At 39.7% G+C, this 23596-nt stretch overlaps 1 protein-coding gene across 1 annotated transcript in view; it reads left to right on the plus strand.

Annotated features, from left to right (window-relative positions):
* The window catches only part of lhcgr-A (luteinizing hormone/choriogonadotropin receptor), a 63485-nt gene that overhangs the window by 32056 nt on the left and 7833 nt on the right, over positions 1-23596 (plus strand). The window contains 5 exon segments of the mRNA NM_001256261.1: positions 9718-9792; positions 10038-10115; positions 12962-13030; positions 15572-15646; positions 17970-18155. Coding sequence (NP_001243190.1) covers positions 9718-9792; positions 10038-10115; positions 12962-13030; positions 15572-15646; positions 17970-18155 — 483 coding nt within the window.

The following is a 23596-nucleotide window of genomic DNA, read 5'->3' on the forward strand; positions in this document are numbered from 1 at the left end:
ACAATCACTCAGATCCCTGTAATGAAGACAGGTCTTTGCTAAGGGGTAACAGGCAGATAGATTTGGATAGATTTGGATTCTCGGGGAAGGCGTGTTGAGCAAAGGTTAACCTGCACCAAAGCGATGCAGAAGGTTGGCCAACATTAGTTGCAAACTGTACTTAAATAGAGTTCAAAAGTTCCATTAGTTGTATCTACTGTATAAGCTTCATTATCCGACCTAGCCTATGTCTTGGGTCAGTGTAGAACTGAAACATTGTTGTATTGGTCTGTGCCAATTTGATGAATAAAGGCATTTTAACCTTTTGAATTAAGAGATTTTGGAGAGTCCCCAGTCTCTCCTGTGTTACAAAAAGCATTACATTGTTTACCCATCAATACTAAGATTCCAAAGCACCACGACCATGCACACAACATCTAGCGAGTCCAACAGACGATCATGGACGAGAATTTGCATGAAATATCCCAATCTGGCTTTTTAATCAATAACTGGTTCAAATTAAGAGTCTAATAGATGGGAATCTATAAATGAAATTACTCTGCATAAAGTCAAAGCAAATGATCACAGGGTTTTCAGTTTCCACGCTGCAGTAATTTGCCCGTTGGGAAATCAAATCCACAATGCATTTTAATAGCCCAGTTTTTTTTTATTACTCAAAGGCGAAATCTTTAGTTGCTTCAAACCAGAAAGGTTAAATATTTCAACAATTTATTATAAAGTAGAAACAAGTCATTAATAGGCTTCATAACAAAGTGTGCGCCCAGTAAATTAACTAATGCACAACTTGTTTAAGGCCCAACACTTCCTTTAACAAGGATGCAAAGCAGCCAGCAAAACATATGAGGAACATACATAAACATGGTATAAATTATCTATAGCAACATATAGTAATTGAGAGGACACTTCTAAATATGCAACTTCCAATTGTTATCATCTACCAGTATCTCCTTTAAGGGGCAATATACTTCTGTGTTTATCAGAAGTGCAATAAACACAGGGCATTGGCGCCATTGTTCTAATTAATTATTCAAGTAGCCATAAAAGTACGAGCATGGCAGATTCTACATTTCCAGGTTTCCTTTATGTCTGGTGGCAACACATGGTGTGAGTAACAAGGGACAGTTAGATATTGTAGGCATCGCATATTCTCACTTCTAGACCTTTTTATTGGACACATGCTCAGCCCATGTACTTTGATCCTTTCACAAATACAGTAATAGTTTTCTCTTGTTCTTGACCTGCTCTTGACTAACTTATGATGCACAATGTATATAGGCAACCATCTATTATTGGTACTTTTAAATACTGTTAATAACATATGCAAAAATGAACACTGTGGTCTGGGTCCCATACCATGTATTAGTCATTATTGGGTAGTGTTTGAAGTGGGTCCATGTTCTACAATCCAGTAAGTGGTGTATGTGCATAATGTAAACCAGTGATCTCTCACCAGTAGCTCGTGAGTAACATGTTGCTCTCCAACTCCTTGGATGTTGCTCCCAGTGGCCTCAAAGCAGGAGATTATTTTTGAATTCTGGGCTTGGAGGCAAGTTTTGGGTGTATTAAAACACATGTGCTGCCAAACAGAGTCTCCTGTAGGCTGTCAGTCCACATAGGGGTTACCAAATAGCCAATCACAGCACTTCTTTGGCACCCCCAGGAACTTTTGCATGCTTGTGTTGCTCCCCAACTCCTCCTTTGAATGTTGCTCATGGGTAAAAAATATAATATAATGTCATGCATGACTAGTCTTACACTCGGATGCCATGGTCAGAAAACCTCTTCAACCATGGGTCTACTCTCCAAACTTTTTCCCCCTCTCCTCCCTAAATCTCTTTATTTTCATAGTCTTTCTTTTTTACTTTACATACTCTAATCTATCATTCAATCTATTTCTACTCATTGTTCCCATACAGAGATAGGTAATGCCCCTGAAATAGGCCAAATGGTTAGAAGCACAGTGGCGTAACTACCGGGGGAGCAGGGGGTGCAATTGGACCAGGGCCCGCAACCCCGCAGTCACGCGCCCACTGGAGTCGGCTGCAGCCACGCGGTGGGGCTTGGCTGCACGGCCCACACCAGGACCCACCCCCACCTAGTTCAGTCACTGTAGAAGCAGGAGGGTCCACTGATACCTACGCCCATTCAGACTTGTCTTGGTATCCCAGTAGGCCAAATCGGATGCAATATGCCCTGATTTTTATCTGCAATGCAGTGGTTTCTCTCAACAATTCCCGTGTCATTGTGGCCACATGGGATGTGCGTTTTGACACAAATTGGCTGAAAATTGGTTGGTGCCATTTCCATCATTCAGCATCAAAATGACAGCTTAGTGTGATTTCTTTAGGCGCAAGGCTGTTGCAGTTTACATGTGGTATATGATCCCTTATGTATAGTGGTGGGCCAATAAATGCACCACGCATGGATTCAAGGCAAATTCCCACATTTCGCCGCCCGTGGATGTTTTTGTCGAAAATGGGCCGGCGACAAATCTGCGGCAACATAAAGAAAAACACTCAAAATATTGACACGTGTCAAAATTATTTGGACACCCATTAACTTTAATGCATTCGGACAAAATAGTTACATGTATAAAAATTGTCGCGCGTCAAAATTATTTTGACGCCCATTGACCTCAATGTGTTTTGCGAATTTTCGCACGTTCACTAATTTTTTCGCCGTTTTGTGAATTATTTGGCGAAGCGAAACAGGACAGATTAGCCCAAGCAAGTCCTTTATAGTACAGATATGGGACCTGTTATCCAGAATGTTCAGGACTTGTGGTTTTCCGGATAAGGGATCTTTCCATATTTTTGATCTCCATACCTTAAGTCTATTAGAAAATCATTTAAACATTAAAATCATTAAAACAATAGGATTTTTTTTCCTCCAATAAGGAATAATTATATCTTAGTTGGGATCAAGTACAAGCGACTGTTTTATTATTACACAGAAAAAGGAAATCATTAAAATTTGAATTATGATGAGTTTTAATGGTTTTCGCTACTTTAGATATTAGATATGTTTGTATTAATTAGAACAAGAGTCAAACGTTTTGCAAACATTTGTGCATGCTACATTTAGAGAACTGCTTAAAAAGTCTCGAATAAATTGTTCAATTCCCTTGATGCCGCACGATTTTTATGCATTTACATCTCCAGCGCATGAATCTCGCACCCAAGTGTTTCAGCCTTAAAGCGGCGAGGTTGAGTCGTTTTAAATGTAATTAGAAGCGCCCTGAAATTAATGATTATTTGCTGTGTCTGTTCATTATAGATTGATAAACAAAGTCCGCGCTGAAAGGAATTCTTGTAGCCACAGGATCCTGGTATATTAAAATATTCAAAATAATCCAGTGCAGTTGTATTCGGTTATTAAAGGGATCTTGTCATCGGAAAACATGTTTTTTTCAAAACACATCAGTTAATAGTGCTGCTCCAGCAGAATTCTGCACTGAAATCCATTTCTCAAAAGAGCAAACAGATTTTTTTATATTCAATTTTGAAATCTGGCATGGGGCTAGACATTTTGTCAATTTCCCAGCTGCCCCCAGTCATGTGACTTGTGCCTGCACTTTAGGAGAGAAATGCTTTCTGGCAGGCTGCTGTTTTTCCTTCTCAATGTAACTGAATGTGTCTCAGTGGGACATGGCTTTTTACTATTGAGTGTTGTTCTTAGATCTACCAGGCAGCTGTTATCTTGTGTTAGGGAGCTGCTATCTGGTTACCTTCTCATTGTTCTGTTGTTTGGCTGCTGGGGGGGAAAAGGGAGGGGGGTGATACCACTCCAACTTGCAGTACAGCAGTAAAGAGTGACTGAAGTTTATCAGAGCTCAAGTCACATGACTTGAGGCAGCTGGGAAATTGACAATATGTCTAGCCCCATGTCAGATTTCAAAATTGAATATAAAAAAATCTGTTTGCTCTTTTGAGAAATGGATTTCAGTGCAGAATTCTGCTGGAGCAGCACTATTAACTGATTCATTTTGAGAAAAAAAAAAAAAAATTCCCACGACAGTATTCCTTTAAGAATCCACACTTATATTTTAAGCACAATTAAATGAGAGTGTCTGCTCTACAGAATCCCCCTTTTCTTCCCCCGTAATTAAATAAAGGCATGATTCTCGTTAACGGGGAGAACAGGTGGAATAGGATATGGGAGCGGAAACTAATTATACATTTGTAAGTTATTAGCCAACAAATAGTGTAATTTGACAGCAGTGCTTAAATGTGCAGCTAATGTGGATCTATAAAAGGATTATAGACACTGGCCTGCCAGTAAACATCTGTTCTGACGGCATTATAAAATAGCAATCAATTTCTCTTCCATTACTTTCATGATAATATAGTGGAGGTACAAGGTCTGCGCTGACCTTTGCTGTTTGATTAACACGAGGCTTGCCCTACTGAGAGTTCTGAAGACAGCCATGAAATTGAACTCAGAGACCTTATCTTAGTTAATTAGGATATTTCACATTAACTGTTGCATTTTTCAAGACTGCGAAAAACAAAAAAACTCAGCCTTAGTCTGATCCGGTACTTAATTAGACATCTGGCAGCTAGTTTTGCTGAACTGTAAAAAAAAAAACCAAAAAAAAAAAACACATGGTTAATAAATGAAGCATCTTAATTGCATGATATTTATGTTTAAGTAATGTCCCCATAGAGCCAGCAGAGGGTAATGCATTAGTCTAGGCTGCTTTTATATAAAGCCATCGCTATCGCGTGAATGTTGTTTCCTGATCTGTTAGACCGTGTCCATATGGGAGTATTAAAGCTGGAGCTGCAGTAATCAATCTTTTTTAAATGGGTTTTATTGTCTTTAATGGTTTAAAATAAAAGGGAACGTGCAACAGACCGGCCGAGATGACTTTGGGGCCCAGCATCTCTTGTTTCCAGGTTCCACCATCAATATTGTGGTGGTGGTTGTAACATAGACATCATTTTTATACCAGTGTTTGTCTTCATGGAAAAGTTATTAAGGTGGCCATATGTGCACCAATGTTATCATATGAAGTGAGGTTCTGTGTGATTTTTGGCATGTTTATGCACAACCGATGTCAACAAAAGCCTTGGATATCAGTCATCTCACTGATTGGACAGGATGGATTTTCTCAGGCGCCTATTAAGAAGCCCAGTGGCGTAACTACTGGGCATCGGACCTAGGGTTGCCACCTTTATGTCTGGCTGAGACCGGACGGGGGGTGGGTCCGTGACATCAGAGGGCGTGTCTGTGACTTCAGTGGGCGGACCCGTGACGTCGGTGGCCGGGCTATGACGTCAGTGGGCGGGGCTATGATGCGGCGATCAGCGATTGGCCAATCATCGTGTCAATCAAGGGAATCCCGCCGGTTTTCATTATTTAGAAAACCGGGCAGGAAGTATAGACCCGGGCAGCCCCTCAAAATACCGGGCTGTCTGGGTCAAAACCGGACAGATGGCAACCCTAATCGGACCCACCTGCAAAAAATTTTCAGAGGGACCCAGCACACTCCAATCCCCATTCTCCCACCGACCCCGCCCACATGCCACCTCTGCAACGCCCACTCCCAGCCCTGACTACTCCCACTCCTGCCCAACTTGTGTTCACCTTCCTCGCCGCAGGTAAGAGAGGGGCTGGGAAGAAAGGTTTTTTTTTATGCTATAGAGGAAGCAGGCCCCCACAGCATACCTTCCAACTGTCCCGTTTTGAGAGGTCCCACTTTTGACAGCTCAACCGACAGTCTCATATTTGTACTCACATTTCCCAAGTTTCTTTTTGATCTGCTGCACTGAACAGCCAGAAAAAGATACAAAGTTTCTAACTTAATTGGCTCTTGGCTGAGATCGCAGAATACATACTTAAGATACTTTTGTAACTTTTAGATAAGATAAGAACGAAGATTCGTTATCAAAAGTGTAATAACATATAAAAAACACTGAAATATGTTCAGACTTTCATAACCTACCAAATTTTGTAAAATAGACATGGTAATTATGGGGGGTGTGGCCTCAAAAATGGGCGTGGTCAAAAAATTCACTGTGCTGGCAAATCTTTTTGTCCCTCTTTCTGTTTACAAAATGTTGGGAGGGGTCTGCTTCCTCTATAGTTACACCACTGAAGATACACAAACATCAGCAAAATGTAATGCTGAATCATCAGGCAGAGGCAGAATTTTCTTCTAGGGATGCACCGAATCCACTTTTTTAGGATTTGGCTGAAAACTAAATCCAACCCCTAATTTGCATATGTAAAAGAGAACTGGTGTGAGCGTCACATGGTTAAAAAAAATGTACTTTCTTGTTTGCATGACAAAAAGTCACATGATTTTTTTGTTGGATTCGGTTCAGCCAGGAACTTGGATTGGCAGATGGTGCTGAAAAAGGCCAAATCTTGGCCGAACCAAATCCTGGATTCGGTGCATCCCTAGTTTCCACCCGCATATCTGATGATTCAGCTCTTAACCTAAGTAGAGAACATGAACCTTTAGAATATATCTCTAACCAACATCTCACCTGTGTGATAATAACCTGCTTTGGTGTGACATGGTGATGGTATGGATAGGGCACACTATATTTAAGATGTTGACACACGTTTCCTCTTGAAATGAAGGATATACATACTATACACTATTAGCCGGTTAAAAATGTGAGTGCTCCAGCTGTAGCTGACAACTAATATTTTATACAAATGTGGTGTATTTGTTCACCCATGCACCCCTCATTTGTTTTGATGTGCTCCGTCATTGCTGGAGAGCATGGTATTACTCTGCAATAGAAACAAGGAAAAGTAGAAGCCATTGTGAAATGCAAAAAGGTGGCAGTTGAGTAACTTCGAACAGTTGGAAACATGAAGTTTCTCTTCTATACAGAACAGTCATTGTCATAATGGTATGGTTTAATGCTACTGGTCCCACCCACTCAATGGTCTAATAAACAATTTGGGTTGTGCTTCCCATTTTAAAATTGGTTATAAAGAATTGGAGCCACTAACTGTAACGAGAAAGTATTTGCAAATAACCCATATAGAGAAGGCCTTTAGATGAATCTCCTCATGCTCTGTAGGTGTTTTTGGAGAACTAGACTCCTGTTAATTCTCTTTCAAACTCAGGTTCTGTTCTATTCTAAATATCCTCCGTCTTCCAACTCTTCCCCCTTTTCTTCCACCCAGGTTTGAATTCCTGGCCCTGCCCTTTGCTCTGATGTCACTTCACTTGATCCCTTTCTTACAGAAGCTGGTAACTTCTACAAGAGGTAAGAATGTCTATAGTAGAAGGAGGCAGGGTGCATATGTGTGTAGGACTATCATGTAGTTTTGTATTTTACACACACACGTTTCCAGTACTAACTAGTCAAAGGCATGAAGGGAGGAAGGGCTTTTTCAAAGGAGAACTAAACTCCTGTTAATCAAAAACCTCATACCCTTCCATCCCTGCTTTTTCCTTCCATAGTACCTTACTTGAAAAAGTGTCCCTGGCATTAATGTTGGCATATTCATGCAGAGTATCTTCAGAGTACCTTCAGTATCTTTAGATCCTCTTCTTTTCCTTCGTCAATCTTCAGTTTTCTGGAGCATGCACAGTAGGTGCGTGTGTGAAAAAACTCAGTGTCGGAGCTCACGTCCGCGAGGAATATAAAGATACTGAAGATGGCACCCAAGAGCTCTGTTGTGTTACTCTGCATGAATATGCCAACGTTAATGCCAGGGACACTTTTTCAAGTAATGTACTATGGAAGGAGAAAGCAGGGAAGGGGGCCAATGGAGGGATGGGGATGGGGATTTTTTTTATTAATGGGGTTTTAGTTCTCCTTTAACTGCTGCTATGATTCTGGAGATTTTGATGCCGTCAGGGCAGGTCAGGGTTTTATAGTGCCCGTTATACAGTAAGTTTAGGTTGACTCCTGTAAAGATCAGATATTCTTTAGTTTTTTTATTGCTTTTCTTTGTTGTTAGCAAGAGCCTGATGGTCACCACCAGGCCCTACTAATTTATACTTGGTTTATGGACTTGTTATGGACTGGCAATGGGACATTATATTAGAAAGAAACGTTCTGCTGGATTGTTTTAGTTTAGCGTATAAGAAGAGAATATTAAGCACATCTGCTAAATAACATCAGTAACCTTTCCAAACTAGCCTACAAACATTAGGGGACACATTTACTAAGCTCGAGTGAAGGATTCGAACTAAAAAAACGTCGAATTTCGAAAGTTTTTTTTGGGTACTTTGACCATCGAATAGGCTACTTCGACCATCGACTACGATTCGAACTAAAAATCGTTCGACTATTCGATAGTCGAAGTACTGTCTCTTTAAAAAAAACGTTGACTACCTACTTCGCCACTTAAAACCTACCGAGCACCAATGTTAGCCTATGGGGACCTTCCCCATAAGGTTTCTAAGCTTTTTTTGATCGAAGGAAAATCGTTCGATCGATGGATTAAAATCCTTCGAATCGTTAGATTCTAAGGATTTAATTGTTCGATCGATCGATGTATTTGCGGTAAATCCTTCAACTTCGATATTCGAAGTCACAGGATTTTACGTTGATGGTCGAATATCGAGGGTTAATTAACCCTTGATATTCGACCCTTAGTAAATGTGCCTCTAGATGTCCTTCATGTCTGGTCTGTCTTTGTTGAAGGCACTCACAGTTGTCTATGTGTTTCCTTAATTGTGCCCAATACAGACACAATGCCATGTTCTGTCTTTGCACGGGTAAAGAATCTTGATTAATTTGTCTGTCTTTCCTATGCTGCTCTCTCTTCTAATATTACATACGGGGGTTCTATACATACTCAAGTGTTGTTAGTATATGCACCCACCTACAGACCGCTCCTCTAAATATTCCAAATGATCACACACACGGCTGCTACTAATAGGAGTGATTTCGAAAAGGCTATAAGGACCATTTCCTAAAGGAAAAAGCACTATGATTTTATTGGGCAAGACCAAACCTAGAGAATAAAATTATAGGTGCATGGGGATACAGTAATACATTCTTATACGTCAACTTTAATTTAGCAAACAGAAAAGGAGAGTGATAAGTTGTGGTTAGGCAAAAGAGTTGATGGGTCAGGATATTTTCTAAAGTCACCAGTTTGCACAACAGAAAAATCAAGTGAAGAAGCAGAGCACAAAAAGGGTCGGGGAGGACCAAATCTGGGTGAGAAAAAAATCTAAAGAAAGCCGCAACAGGAGGTAAGCCAATAGAAACAAATACTAAAAACAATATGGCATGGATTACGTAATACTGTGCCCAAAATACAAAAGCACCCAAATTCATAGATACTTTGAAATTATCCTCAATATGGTGGCTTCAGCTTCACAGGATCTTCGCATAACAAACCTGTTCAGTAAGTGTTCAGTAAGCAGTACTTCTTGTGAACACATGTTGAAGTTCTCTCCTGAGTAGGGTCTCAATGATTCCAGTTAATTAGGGATGCTGGATGTGCCATACAATACTGTGCCCATTTGGAATTAGGAGCAAATTGATGCCATTGTATGTATAAAAATGAAACTAGAAGAGGTGGCTCTGTGGTTTAGGAAGTAATAATGTCTTTCCTCTTTTTTTTTTATTTCCCCTTCAATTGAGAATCTATAGCAAAGAGTAGGATGATCTGGCATCCCAGAACAAAATGAGAATGAATAGTAAGGGAATGTTTCATTGTTTCTCACTGAGCAGCACTCCGATATAAAATAATTGTACGTTGTAAAATAACGGCTGTCTCTCCTTACAGAAGCATCGGCAATACAGGAATTCGAAAATTTCCAGATGTCACCAAAATCTTCTCATCGCAGTTGCAGTTTATCCTGTAAGTAAAAACGTAGCCCCTCGAGTATTTTGCTTTTCGTGCCTTCGGGTTATTGCTTGGATATTTTATTCCAGTCAGGTTTTGTCCTTTTGAACGTGCCCTAATGTGTTTCTATTATTTGATGACATGTCTCTGAGATGCTTTATAGGACACAGAGCTTCAGTAAGTTTGCCATGTTAAGTCTTGCGTTTTTGGACCCTCCCCCCGCGCTTTATCAGCAGGCTAACAGGGATTTCTTTTCCCAGGGAGATTTACGACAACTTGCACATAACCACGATACCAGCGAACGCATTTCAGGAAATGAATAATGAGCCTGTAATATTGTAAGTATGTGTATAATATGGCAAGAGAACACCATTATTAATATTGTTTTTAATTATAAAGTGGCATCATCAACCTACGGACTGAGGCAACATGTAGGGGTTCATTTACGAATATCAGTACGAGAGGTAAAATAGACATTCATTGATGCTATTTATTAAAGGTACTTGTGTCCAAGCCAGTGGTGTAATGATAGAGGGGGTAGATACTGTGGGGGAGGCCATTGAGGTGGGGGGTCTCAGACAACCCCAATTTTTTTCTATCTATACTATGGGCCAATGTCTTCAACCTTACACTTCTGGTCTAAACATGCTCCTAAGGCTTCTGCATAGACCTGTTCATTGGTCGTGCCCCTTACAAGTGCAACTATTGACCGCGGGCAACCCGGGAACTACCGCCAACCTGGATATGGTGTCTTTAGGGTTAATGCAGGTTAAAGCCGCAAACCACTAGGAGAATTGGAGCCACCGCTTGCACTCAATTCACAAATGCATTCATGCAATTATGTTTACGTTAACAAAAGTGTGGGGAAACATTTACAAAATTTGTGCAGTACAGATGTGTCATTTTTTGGGGTGAATTACAATATTCTGTACTTGTGTTCTATGCTGGACTTTTTTAAATGATTTCGACAAATTTTATTTGAATAAATCATTAAAGGGGTAACACGTATACCCAAAAATAACAAACACACAATTTCCACTGACGAATTAGAAATATTATATCATTTCAAATCTTCTTTGTGCCTTTAAAAACACATATGTACAGCAACAGCTTATCTGACATTTTTCAAGAGTATCCATTCCAAGGGGCAAATTCACTAACCTGCGGAGTTGCGCTAGCGCAGGCTTCGCCACACTTCGCCAGGGCACCGCTAATTCACTAAAATCCAAAATTGCGCTCAGGAAGGCGAACGGTAGCGAAGTTACGCCAGCGTTAATTTGTCAAGGAAATTGAAGTTACGCTAGTGATGCCTAATTTGCATACGGCTCTAAGTTAAAGTTGAATGGACGTATATGTAGCAACAAATACATTACACTACACAAGCTGGAAAAGCTTCATAAGATAAAATAAAGTTGTTATATTGCCCTATACATGAGCCCACTGTATCGTTTATGTGCCATATGTTAAGAAATGTAGGGGGGAAGGAGGGTACCCCCAAAAAAATGTATGATCTTGTTCAGCCTATCACCCTTAAAAAAGGAAAAGACGCCAGCGTTTTTTGAGACTCAAAGAATTTCAGAAATTTTTTTTTTGAAGCAATCCTTATCTACTCTATTGCACTTCACCTGATCTGAGGTGGCGAAGGCAAGTCTGGCGCAAGAGGTAACCGTCAGTAAAATGCGCAAGTTAGTGAATTAGCGTAGTTACGTCTCTTCGCCATAGCGCAACTTCGTTTGGCGTAAGGGTGCGAAGTAGCGATAGAGTAGGTCCACTTTGCTAGTGAATTTACGCCAGCGCCCGTTAGTAAATTGGCGAAGTAACGAAATGATGTCACGCTGGCAAATTTGCGCTAGCGTTAGGCGCTTTGCACTTTAGTTCCCCTTGGACGTTCCCCTTGGCTCTGTCCCTATTACTAATGAGAGCTTAGAGGGACAGTATATCTGGGTTCAATATGAGCTCAACAAATAGGGCTTGTGATGAACATACTTTTTTTGCCTGTTTTTTATTATTTTTTGAGCTTAACAGGGAAAGTGAAGCTTCTCCATGTTTAGTTCTTGGTAGATAATTAAATTACCAGTATATCATCCCTACCCTTTGTTGTGACTGTTTTGTTAGCAGGAGTCCATTATGCAAGGGGATTATTTGTGCACTGGGAATCTAATTTTCTAATTTGCAGAGACAAATCACGGAGTAGCTTCAATATCCTTGTTTAGCTCAGGTAACAACAAAAACCAATGGGCAAAAAGTTCAGTACAAGCCCTATTCATTGCTCTCAAGGGGGTACAATTCCCTTTTAAGGGCAAAAAGAAGTAGCGTTTATTGAGATAGGACACCATGTGACACAAGCAAATATTCCCAGCACTGTCTCTGATCATTGGCCAAACTGTTCAACTCATCTAATAAGCAGAATCTGGATTGTGATCAGTCATTGTAAATCAAACTCATCACAAACTCAACACAATAAGGGTAAACCCAACCATCTTTATCTTATCCATGCACATCTGACATGACATTCCTTCTACAGTTCAGTCTGATTTGTTGAATACATGGAACTACTCAATGGATCGACTGTATAAAAGACCAATATTCTTTCTTTGTAGAAATAAAAAACTTGTTTCCGTGCTGGTTGGAATTCATTTTGATTCACTGTACAAATAGAAGCTTTTTTGTCCTTCCTCAGCAGGGTGACTTGTCCTTAACGCTTCTTCGCATGATCACATTACCAGAAAAAACGCAACCACTAAAAAGGACCCATGTTTCTGTTTTTATGAGTTTTTACACAAAGAACAGCAAATATCTATTGGTAAAAGAGATACGTTTTTCTTCATATCATCAAGCGCCTCAAACACAAAGAAGTCCCTGGCCACATAATATCAAATTGCCTAAAGGTTCTTCATTCTTTTTATTTTTGAATTTTTTAACACCCCCCCCCCACCACCACCACCACCAAAGAGCTGTCTATTGTGTGCACACATGAATACAATATCGTCTTAATGGCTTTTTTTTTAAGTAATTTTCAGTAAATATAAATTTGCCCTGGGCTGCAGTTTAACTTTTACATTTATGGCGCAATTAGAAAAAATTTTAAAAAATGAAAAGGATTTAAAAGAGAAATTTAAAAGGCTTCCCAGGTCTGTGTTGTCAGTAGAACGGCGACAAGTCATCCTCTTTGTTTATGTTTTAGGAAACTTTACAGGAATGGATTTGAAGATATCCAAAGCTATGCATTCAACGGAACAAAGTTGGACCAACTGTAAGAACTGCAATTTGCTAATGGATTTACTTGATGGGTGGTTGGCACTTGAGTTGAGCCGCAAACACAAAAACCCAATGTGATTTTGACATGGATGTTCAGTGCAAAAGAATGGATCTGTGTGTCCCACAAAGAGCAATGGCACAGATTAATTTCAGTTCACATGGTGTTCCTGATGCAATGTAGCAAAGCAGATGGTGGCCTCTGAATACTATTCCATAAAACATTGTGTAACATCGATTTTAGTCCATTGACCACAGTCACATGAGAAAAATATGTTCAGTGCTGAACTGGTGGATCTGGGGTCCACTGGGGGCTGTCGCCCCTAAGTCCCACCACCATAGTATGCCTATTCTTAAAGGGATACTGTCATGGGAAAACATGTTTTTTTTCAAAACACATCAGTTAATAGTGCTACTCCCGCAGAATTCTGCACTGAAATCCATTTCTCAAAAGAGCAAACAGATTTTTTTATATTCAATTTTGAAATCTGACATGGAGAGAAATGCTTTCTGGCAGGCTGCTGTTTTTCCTTTTCAATGTAACTGAATGTGTCTCAGTGGGACATGGGTTTTTACAATTGAGTGTTGTTCTTAGATCTACCAGGCAACTGTTATCTTGTGTTAGGGAGCTGTTATCTGGTTACCTTCCCATTGTTCTTTTGTTTGGCTGCTGGGGGGGGGGGTGATATCACTCCAACTTGCAGTACAGCAGTAAAGAGTGATTGAAGTTTACCAGAGCACAAGTCACATGACTTGGGTCAGCTGGGAAATTGACAATATGTCTAGCTCCATGTCAGATTTCAAAATTGAATATAAAAAAAATCTGTTTGCTCTTTTGAGAAATGGATTTCAGTGCAGAATTCTGCTGGAGCAGCACTATTAACTGATTCATTTTGAAAAAAAAAAAATTTTCCCATGACAGTATCCCTTTAATGCTTCTTCGAGTTACTGTGAAGTTCAGACAGCCAGCAAGCAGCTACCCAAGGTCCCACAACCCTAGCTGCTGAACCCCCATTCAGCTTGCAAACCCCCATCCACTGCATATCTCCACCCCTCTCAGTGCGTACCTTTTCTTACTACATTGGCTGGGTGCAGCAAAGTTCAGTCCACGAGCAAGTTGATTCCCCCACCAGGTGGCAGTGGGACCCATAAGGGCCAGAGCTGACAGATTTCTTCCCAGTCAGTTGAGAAACTCATCTCAGGCGGCAGCAGCCCTCAAGTTACTGGGTGTCAGGGCCCGAAGGCTCAGGTTGGAGATACGGACCAAGGAGGAAGTAGCGGGTTCCAATACAGTTCACAGTTTCCAAGGGGTTAAGAAGTAGAGTAATCAAATCCAGGCAAAGGTTGGTTCAGGCAGCAAGGTTCTTAGTCAGTATAACAGGCCGAGGTCAAGATCAGGAATCAAAGGTCAAAAAGTAGTATAACACACCCAGGAACACAATAAGTTGAACCTATAATCGGGCAATGACTGTAGGCCTCTGTCATCCCTTTATAGACACATGCCCACGGTTTGACACCAGCGGCATGACGCAGCGCCCGGATTGACATACCGGCGTCCCACGTCATTCCCCTGGGCGCCATTACTTTGCGGAAGACGCTGACAGAGTGAAGGAGTGAAGGAGCGTCAGCGACACTGGGGTGGCAAAAAGCCACTCCTGGTAACATTAAGAGCCAAAATCAGAGAGCATGATTGCATAGAACTGTGGGCCGAACAAGTGACACAGCCATGGACTATAGGATTATAGTATCTGTCTATAAGGAAACCTACCGAGTTGTTATGGACTAATTCAAGAAATCACAATCAATCATCTTTCTTGCTTCTTAAAGGGCATTAAGAACAATAGGAAGGCTATGGGAGGTGATAAGGTAGGTTGTAGCCAGCCACCCTGGGGGACAAAGGCAAGACTAAGGCCTATGGCATTTTCTTCTCTTCCAATCCATCCTGAACTTGGCCCATGTGTGTACTCTCACTTTTTTGGGCAGACCCAGATACTGTTTTCATTGTTGTCACTACACACATGTGACAGTTGCAGGATGGATCATCAGCCTTTACTCCACCAGGATAAAAAAAAAGCTGGAGGAGATAAAACTCTATGTGCTATAGGCCTAAGACTGCATACTAAGTAAGTTCCCCATCACAGGAACCTGGGGAAAAAAATAATGAAAATAACGACAGTAAAAGGATTCTTTAATTGCAGAAATCTAGGTTTAGTAAAATCAGAGAAAGTTCACAAGTTTTGAGAAGATATGGAATTACTATTTGGACTTTTATAAATAAAATCCTTCACTTGAAAAAAAAGGTTTGACTTAATTGAAAGTTTGTTCATAATGAACAAATACAAAAATGACAAATATGGAACAATCTGAACAAGCAACGGAGGGCCGAAAAATCCAATTGCCGTGGGATGGGCAGAGCCCAGGTGCAGGATCACAGTAGGTTACAGTATCAATGTACATATAATTGTCTACAGAACTGCACAGATTCAAAGCTCTATCCATAAAACTGGAGTCATTCCATTTGTTAATCTAATTTATGCAGGTTTCTTAATAACAACAACAATCTCCAACACATTCATAATGATGCCTTAAAGGGAGCCAGTGGACCAAATCGCTTGTAAGTACAGAGATAACATATATTCTCATTATTTTGTCTTTCACTTAGAACAATGCTTTCTTCTGCCTAATCATGCATTTTAGGAACAAGCATCCAATTTAATTTCAGCGTAACTTCATTGGAAATGTATTTTAGTTACATGTGAATTTCCTGTAGTTTCAATTAATGTCAATCGCCGAAATTCTTTTGTTCTGGCTCATATTTCAGAGAAACATTTAAAGACTAATATTGGGGAACTCCCTAGATACTTTCTACACATTAAAGAAGAAGTATCTACTAGAGTTTCTTTATTGTTATTGTGGGACTATTGCTGTTGATTAGAATGCTTGAGAATGTATTGTTCTATAGAATTTACAACACAACAGGCTCTGGCACATCTTTGCCTCCTTTAGAAAGATATGTCTGGTGCTCAGTGGTAGAGGTTTGGCAACCTCAGATCACATCAGAAAGAAAAGAGATCCAATGGCAAACAGAACTGCTGCAACCAAGGTGAAACCTTGCAAGTTTAATGCGGAAGTGCTACATATTGGCGACACGCCCCTTTGTCAAGCATTTCAGATAGAGTTTGTGGATGCAGAAGTGGGACGGGGGTCCTGTGGATCACAGTTAAGGAATTTTTTCTCCTTTAAACTTTTTATTTCACTATTTTTTCATCCCAACCCACTTTTGATGTCGATGCCACTTATAGTTTGCAAAAAACTGCACTTTAATTTAATTTAATGGGATACTGTCATGGGAAAAAACATTTTTTTCAAAATGAATCAGTTAATAGTGCGGCTCCAGCAGAATTCTGCACTGAAATCCATTTCTCAAAGGAGCAAACAGATTTTTTTATATTCAATTTTGAAATCTGACATGGGGCTAGACATTTTGTCAATTTCCCAGCTGCCCCAAGACATGTGACTTGTGCTCTGATAAACTTCAATCACTCTTTACTGCTGTACTGCAAGTTGGAGTGATATCACCTCCTTCCCTTTCCCCCCCCCAGCAGCCAAACAAAAGAACAATGGGAAGGTAACCAGATAACAGCTCCCTAACACAAGATAACAGCTGCCTGGTAGATCTAAGAACAACACTCAATAGTAAAATCCAGGTCCCACTGAGACACATTCAGTTACATTGAGAAGGAAAAACAGCAGCCTGCCAGAAAGCATTTCTCTCCTAAAGTGCAGGCACAAGTCACATGACCAGGGGCAGCTGTTAAATTGACAATATGTCTAGCCCCATGTCAGATTTCAAAATTGAATATAAAAAAATCTGTTTGCTCTTTTGAGAAATGGATTTCAGTGCAGAATTCTGCTGGAGCAGCACTATTAACTGATTCATTTTGAAAAAAAACTTTTTTTCCCATAACAGTATCCCTTTAATGATGGTCAGCGGGTAGTGGGTTGGATTGGGTTGTGTAGGAGATCCAAGCAGTTATATGGGTATGTTTCATACACTGTATACACACTGCTCTGGTCAGAAGGTTACAGATGGAGGTTACCATGAGTTATTTAAACTGTTCCAGATAGCTATTATTCCTGGAAATTCTATATAGAGTTAGGTGCATGCACTCTATTACCATGGAATCAGTGGCATAAATACAGTGGAAGCAGACCCTGTAGCTGTGGATATGCGGCAGATTTGCTTTCTCTGTAGGGTGCAGGTGACCTGCAATGCATGGGAAATTACAATTTTATTTTCAAGCACTGCGGGTTACCCAAGATTTCCAGTGGGGGCCCATGAAAAAAAATAGTTACTCCACTGCATGAAATGCAACATATACACAGGGTAAATGGCTGTATAAAAATGTAATAAACACTATACTAGACTACAGATCACAAGTATGTATTGTACTAAGCAACTCCCAAAACAGATGTAATGATCTTCTCTTAAAAAAAAACTCAACCTCTCCTAAAAGGTGACTCTCCATAAGTCATAGCAACGGAGAATGTAAAGCAGAGTCGTAGAATGCAATCAGCTGTTTTGCCATATAACCTCATCTTCTTCTGTATATCAGCCAGAAATACACATACAGGGTTATTTATTAAAGTCGGAATGCCATATAAAATGACTATCAAATCGAATTTTTAGTGGGAAAAAAACCCCTTATATTTTTTGAGATTTATTATACCCCGATGATGGAGTCTGAATCCGAAAATCCTGCATCTCAGACCGATTTGATTAAATTGTGATTTTTTTTAATAATAAGGTCTTATTGTGGATTTTAGTTTGGTCGGACTTTTTTTTATTAAAATAGTCAGATAAATTCAGACTTTGATAAATAAGGCCCACAGTGTGTAGGCCCCTGTTTTAGATAAACATTATTGTTGTTTTATAGAGATATAACCTCAACGGCATTAGAGTATCTACCGAGCTGCGGACTAGAGTTTATTCAAGTCTTAGTTGCAGAATATTCTTACTACCTGAAGCAACTGCCAGCCCTGGACAAACTCGACAGTCTAATTGACGCTCGCTTGACATACCCCAGTCACTGCTGCGCTTTTAGGAACATGAGGCTGAAAGAGTGAGTATGTGACTTGTTTTAATGTAACTTGCATACAGCATATGCCAATATATGACTTATTTAAAATCTATGACCAAAAGTAATTGGTCACATTGCCATATGTATCCCCACTTTGTAAGAAATGTGACAAAATACTTGACATATTAATATGTATGATTTTAGATTGACTGTTGGTTGGGGGGTTTGCGGTGTGTTTGGTACCTTGGCTGTCCCCTTTGTATTACTCAAAAGTATCCAGATACCCCATTCTAAATGTTCTTTTGGAGGGACCAACAGCTGCTCACAAACCATGATTTACAATGACAACATTGATGTAAATTCTGGATTTGGGAGCAGTTGATATGAATTCTCTGCGAATGAGGAATTGGTCAATTTGATGGATGTGTCTGGAATTGTCAAATCCCAATTAATGCTACTTTCATACTATAAAACTTAATGGATGAGGTATAATTGTCCTATCTGGTGGCAAAAGTCCTGCTACAGCGTGGTGATGTCCCTATGCACAAAGCCAGGGTCCATACACAATCGACATAGAAACAAGGAAAATATTGACTGACCTACAAAAAGCTAAGACCCGAATCCACATTTGGGATGAAATAACATTCTAAATGAGAGTCAGGCTTTTGTGGCTATATGTGAGCAAATCCTTAGCAAGAGAGTTCCAACATCTAGTGGAATAGTAGAAGCAAGTATGGACCAACTTAATATAAATCTTTTTTAGGAATGAGATGTAAGAATGCAGACGTATGGATTCTTTTTTATGGTGGTTAAATCGGCATAGAATTTCCAAAGTCCATGCTAAAATACCTTGTTCTGCATGTTGACAATTTTAAGGTCAACAAGATTGTAACATCTGACGTCCCATATATTCTGCCCCAAAAAAAAAAAATTTCAGTGTTGTCTAGTTTCATTATTGTGCCAAGTTGCCACTGTAAAACACATTAGTGGGCCACATTGTAATAAAATGATGATGTCTATGGGGTCTGCGGGCAGGCCAGGAGACAAAAAAATACATTTGAAAGCTAAATCCATCGCAGGGATGGTCTTGTTTACAGGATTACAGCCTTCTGAAAGAATTCTTCTTCATCTTGTGAAACTCTTAAAGGGATACTGTCATGGGAAAAAAAAAATCTTTTCAAAATGAATCAGTTAATAGTGCCGCTCCAGTAGAATTCTGCACTGAAATCCATTTCTCAAAAGAGCAAACAGATTTTTTTATATTCAATTTTGAAATCTGACATGGGGCTAGACATATGGTCAGTTTCCCAGCTGCCCCCAGTCATGTGACTTGTGCTCTGATAAACTTCAGTCACTCTTTACTGCTGTACTGCAAGTTGGAGTGATATCACCCCCCTCCCTTTCCCCCCCAGCAGCCAAACAAAAGAACAATGGGAAGGTAACCAGATAACAGCTCCCTAACACAAGATAACAGCTGCCTGGTAGATATAAGAACAACACTCAATAGTAAAAACCCATGTCCCACTGAGACGCATTCAGTTACATTGAGAAGGAAAAACAGCAGGCTGCCAGAAAGCATTCCTCTCCTAAAGTGCAGGCACAAGTCACATGACATGGGGCAGCTGGGAAATTGACAAAATGTCTAGCCCCATCTCAGATTTCAAAATTGAATATAAAAAAATCTGTTTGCTCTTTTGAGAAATGGATTTCAGGGCAGAATTCTGCTGGAGCAGCACTATTAACTGATGTGTTTTGAAAAAAACATGTTTTCCCATGACAGTATCCCTTTAACTGTTAATTTGTTGTGGTAATATAACAATATAACTACTGTGATTGCTGTTTCCTAAGCTTTATTAAGGCGAGTCCTTCAGGTTTTGTATTCCTGCATGTGTCAAAGCTCAAATGTGAAGCTCACCACATAAGTTATGTCCACTGCCTGTTGTGCATTCAGAGATCACAAAGGATCAGGCTGAAGCCACCATGTTTTTTACATTTTGCACCCTACTCCTACATGAACACCTACAGGTGCAGGTCCTTGTGCAAGGAGCTTTCCCACTGAAAGCCAGGCTTATATTTGGCATGTCACCATCCCACACCCTAACTTGTATGCCATTTAAATTAAGGAGCACCAGTGGGCACATAGAGCTTATTTCAGACCACACTGATCCTCAAAAGGCTATAGTGGTAGGTGCGTTTGGTAGGTGTGTAATTCAAGGGAAGTTTCACTAAAAACTCGTATTTTTCGGGATAAAAAAAAAAGCTGCTAAAAGCCCGAATCTGAAAATACTCAAGCTAAAACCTGTCGAGTTCATGTAAAAGTCAATGGCAGAGGTCCTTTGAACCATTTGAAGATGTTTTTTGCCTACGTAACGTTTGTTTTTTTTACGGTGGTTTACATTCGAAAACTTGATCAATTTGAGGTATTCAAGGTTATTTAGCCTATAACTCAATCAAATCAAGGTATTCGAGTTTTCCCCCTGATTGTATTCAATTGAGCTTTATACATTTGGGGTTTTTTCATAACTAAGCAAACATTCGAGTTGTGAGTTTATTCAAGGTAGAAAAAAAACCTCACAAACTCAACTTTTGATAAATAACCCCCAAATTCTTTCAAGTATTCCACTACATCATTTTAACAGGACGAAATATCAAACATCCACAGCTAAAAACAAAATTAACATTTAAATGAACAGAAGGTTACAGGTCAGTGAAGGAGGGGAATTAAATGAATATTGTATATTAAACACTACTGTGAATCAAGCAAGGTTTTGCATTTGTTCCTAAACTGCCGGGCCTGAAAAGCTTTTGACAGAGATTAATGCAATTGTCAATTGCACCTGACAGTACTTAGGCTCGGCAGAGAAGAGTTCTGCTGCTTATTTGGAATTATGCGATTTACAGTTAAAATGCATTATAAAAGCATAAAGGGTAACTAGAGTAACTAAGGGTATAATGGAGCTGTGAAATGCTTTTTCAAATTGCATACTAAGCTTCTTTTTATTCATGTTTAGGCCCTGGCATGCAAATTGCATGGACCCTTGACATAGTGCACCTTAGTTACGGCAAAAATATGTGCCGCATTCCAAGTTTCACCTTGGTTTACAAAGTTTTAAGGGATTTTTTGTTATTTAAGCCCCCAGTCTGTGGTCGGCTTAACTTGCCTAATACAAGCATGGTCTTATCCTTATAGGAACATTGGGTAAGTCTGTAATGTCACTATGTTAATTGTAAAGTTTCCAGAAAATAACATTTATCAAGGTTTTCTAAGAAGGATCCTATTGCCATTATCTCAGGGAGAACAGCTGCAATTAGAGACCTTGTCATGGAAGTCAACTCCATAACTCAGTAGGGATGGCCATGTATTGGTGGATACAGTAGAGTCATGTCATTAAGCCTCTACATGGCTTTGTCCTTGATCAGGTTACAACACCCTATAAAGCATACTGTAGAAAACTAAATAAAGCAATCGTGAATCCACCCAACACCTATTGCCAAACCTCCAGACATGGTAAGCACAGGTTTCCATTCAAATTTATCCACAGAACACGTCAATGTGTTTCATCCACCTCAAATACATTTTCTTTCAGTATATAAAGTAGGCATGCACGAAATCCAGGATTTCGTTCGGGATTCGCCGAATCCTTGTGTCTGGCCAAACCGAATCCTAATTTGCATATATAAATTAGGGGCAGGAAGTGAAATCACGTCACATTTTGTCACAAAACAAGGAAGTATGACATTTTTTCTCCACTTTTTACTTTCCCGACGTTAATTTGCATATGCAAATTAGAATTAGAATTTGGTTCGTTATTTGGACGAATCTTTCACAAAGGATCAGGGATTTGGCTGAATCCAAAATAGTGGATTTGGTGCATTCCTTATATAAAAAGTAGTAACATACCTTCATTTTTCTCTCTCTTTTACTGTGAGACACCAAATACATTAGGAAGGCTTTTTTTTCTTCCTTTCTTTGACTTTTCTTCAGAGCCTTCTTACATGTTTAGTTATTAGCTTATTATAACATAAGGTATTGTTCTTGTATGAGCTCACATGGGTTCAAGCTCTCTTCCAACTTTGGGTAATGGAATTTATTAATAGGCTCATTCCAAGGAAAACTGGAATGGGATCACCTCCAACTTCCTTTATCCTCACTTGATTCAGGATCTCAGATTCACATACCCAGCAAATTCTTAAAGTTCTGAAGGTTGGGATTTATGTTATGTTAGTTGCAGCATCAAAAATTTGGCGGAATGCAGATACTGGGGTTTGAGGTGGTACCAGTTAATTTTATGCCAAGTTCATTTTTATATCTCATTTCGGATTTCAGGCTATTTTCCTTTAATTACTCTAGAAAAGGCTTTTACTGCCCTGCAGTTATGTTCCAAGTGATGCAATTGTAAAGTATTTAAAATTTTAAAGCAGACTCTCAGTCAACACCTCCTTCATCCCAACACCACTTGTCATTGGGATGAGGAGAGAATCTGCTCATTAATGCGGTCTTCTCCTAAAGTCCTGCATTGCCCCCTATTATGGCCCAACGTTTAGCCCTCTGGCCAAACGATCGGAACAGCCTGACATTGGCTAGAACAAGGCCATATCAGACAAGGATTTGGTCATCTAATGACTTCACCAAACTAGGGGATCTTAAGGTGTATGGCCACCTGTAGCCCAAACCTCCAGTAGAGGAACCATTTTTATGTTTCTTTTAATCTTGGACTCTTGTGCAAGCCCGGGTCTCCTGCTGAGCACCTCCAACCACAAATTGGTTTTCTTACAAGGGGAGTGGGTTTCTTCTTGTTGTTTTTCAGTATGGATTACACCTCAAGCTGTAGATCTGGGGCATGTGCACCCTGCCCCAATTTTATACCAGTTATCTTCGACCCATTTGTCTTGAGTACTATATACCTTTGTTTATTTTTCATTTATAGATGTATATGTCCATGAGAAAAGAAAGAATACCTGAAATGTAGCATCCAATGTCATGATTATAAAATGAACCGGTATCTAATTTTAGGTTCTGCACAATGTCTTTTATTAAAGTATTCCTAATTTCTTAGAAACCCATATCTAGAATTAATGAGTTTCTGGGAAAATTATATCTAGGTAACCATTACCGTCACAATGGAATAGAAAGTTTTTATCAAATGACCAGCAGCTGTGCAGACGTAGACAGAACATTGCCTTGTTTCTCTGTTTTTATGATGCCACATTTTGTCCATGATTTAAATCGTAGCACCAGAGTGTCATTAGAGAAAAATTGCTCTGACCTTAATTCTAAGTAATAAAATTTGTTGAAAAGAACATCTGTTCTTTTTACGAATGTCAGAATATTCAACAAAGCAGCAAATAACCTATAAGTGATAGAGAAGGGCAAAAGAAGTTGCAAAACCAGACGGAATTATATGTTTCGATTATATTTTATAATAGAATGCTGTTGGCACACTGACTATAAGCAGTGGGACAAGTTCTGCCTGAAAGAGATA

Source organism: Xenopus laevis, chromosome 5L (assembly GCF_017654675.1).
Source record: "Xenopus laevis strain J_2021 chromosome 5L, Xenopus_laevis_v10.1, whole genome shotgun sequence".
Lineage (NCBI taxonomy): Eukaryota > Metazoa > Chordata > Amphibia > Anura > Pipidae > Xenopus > Xenopus laevis.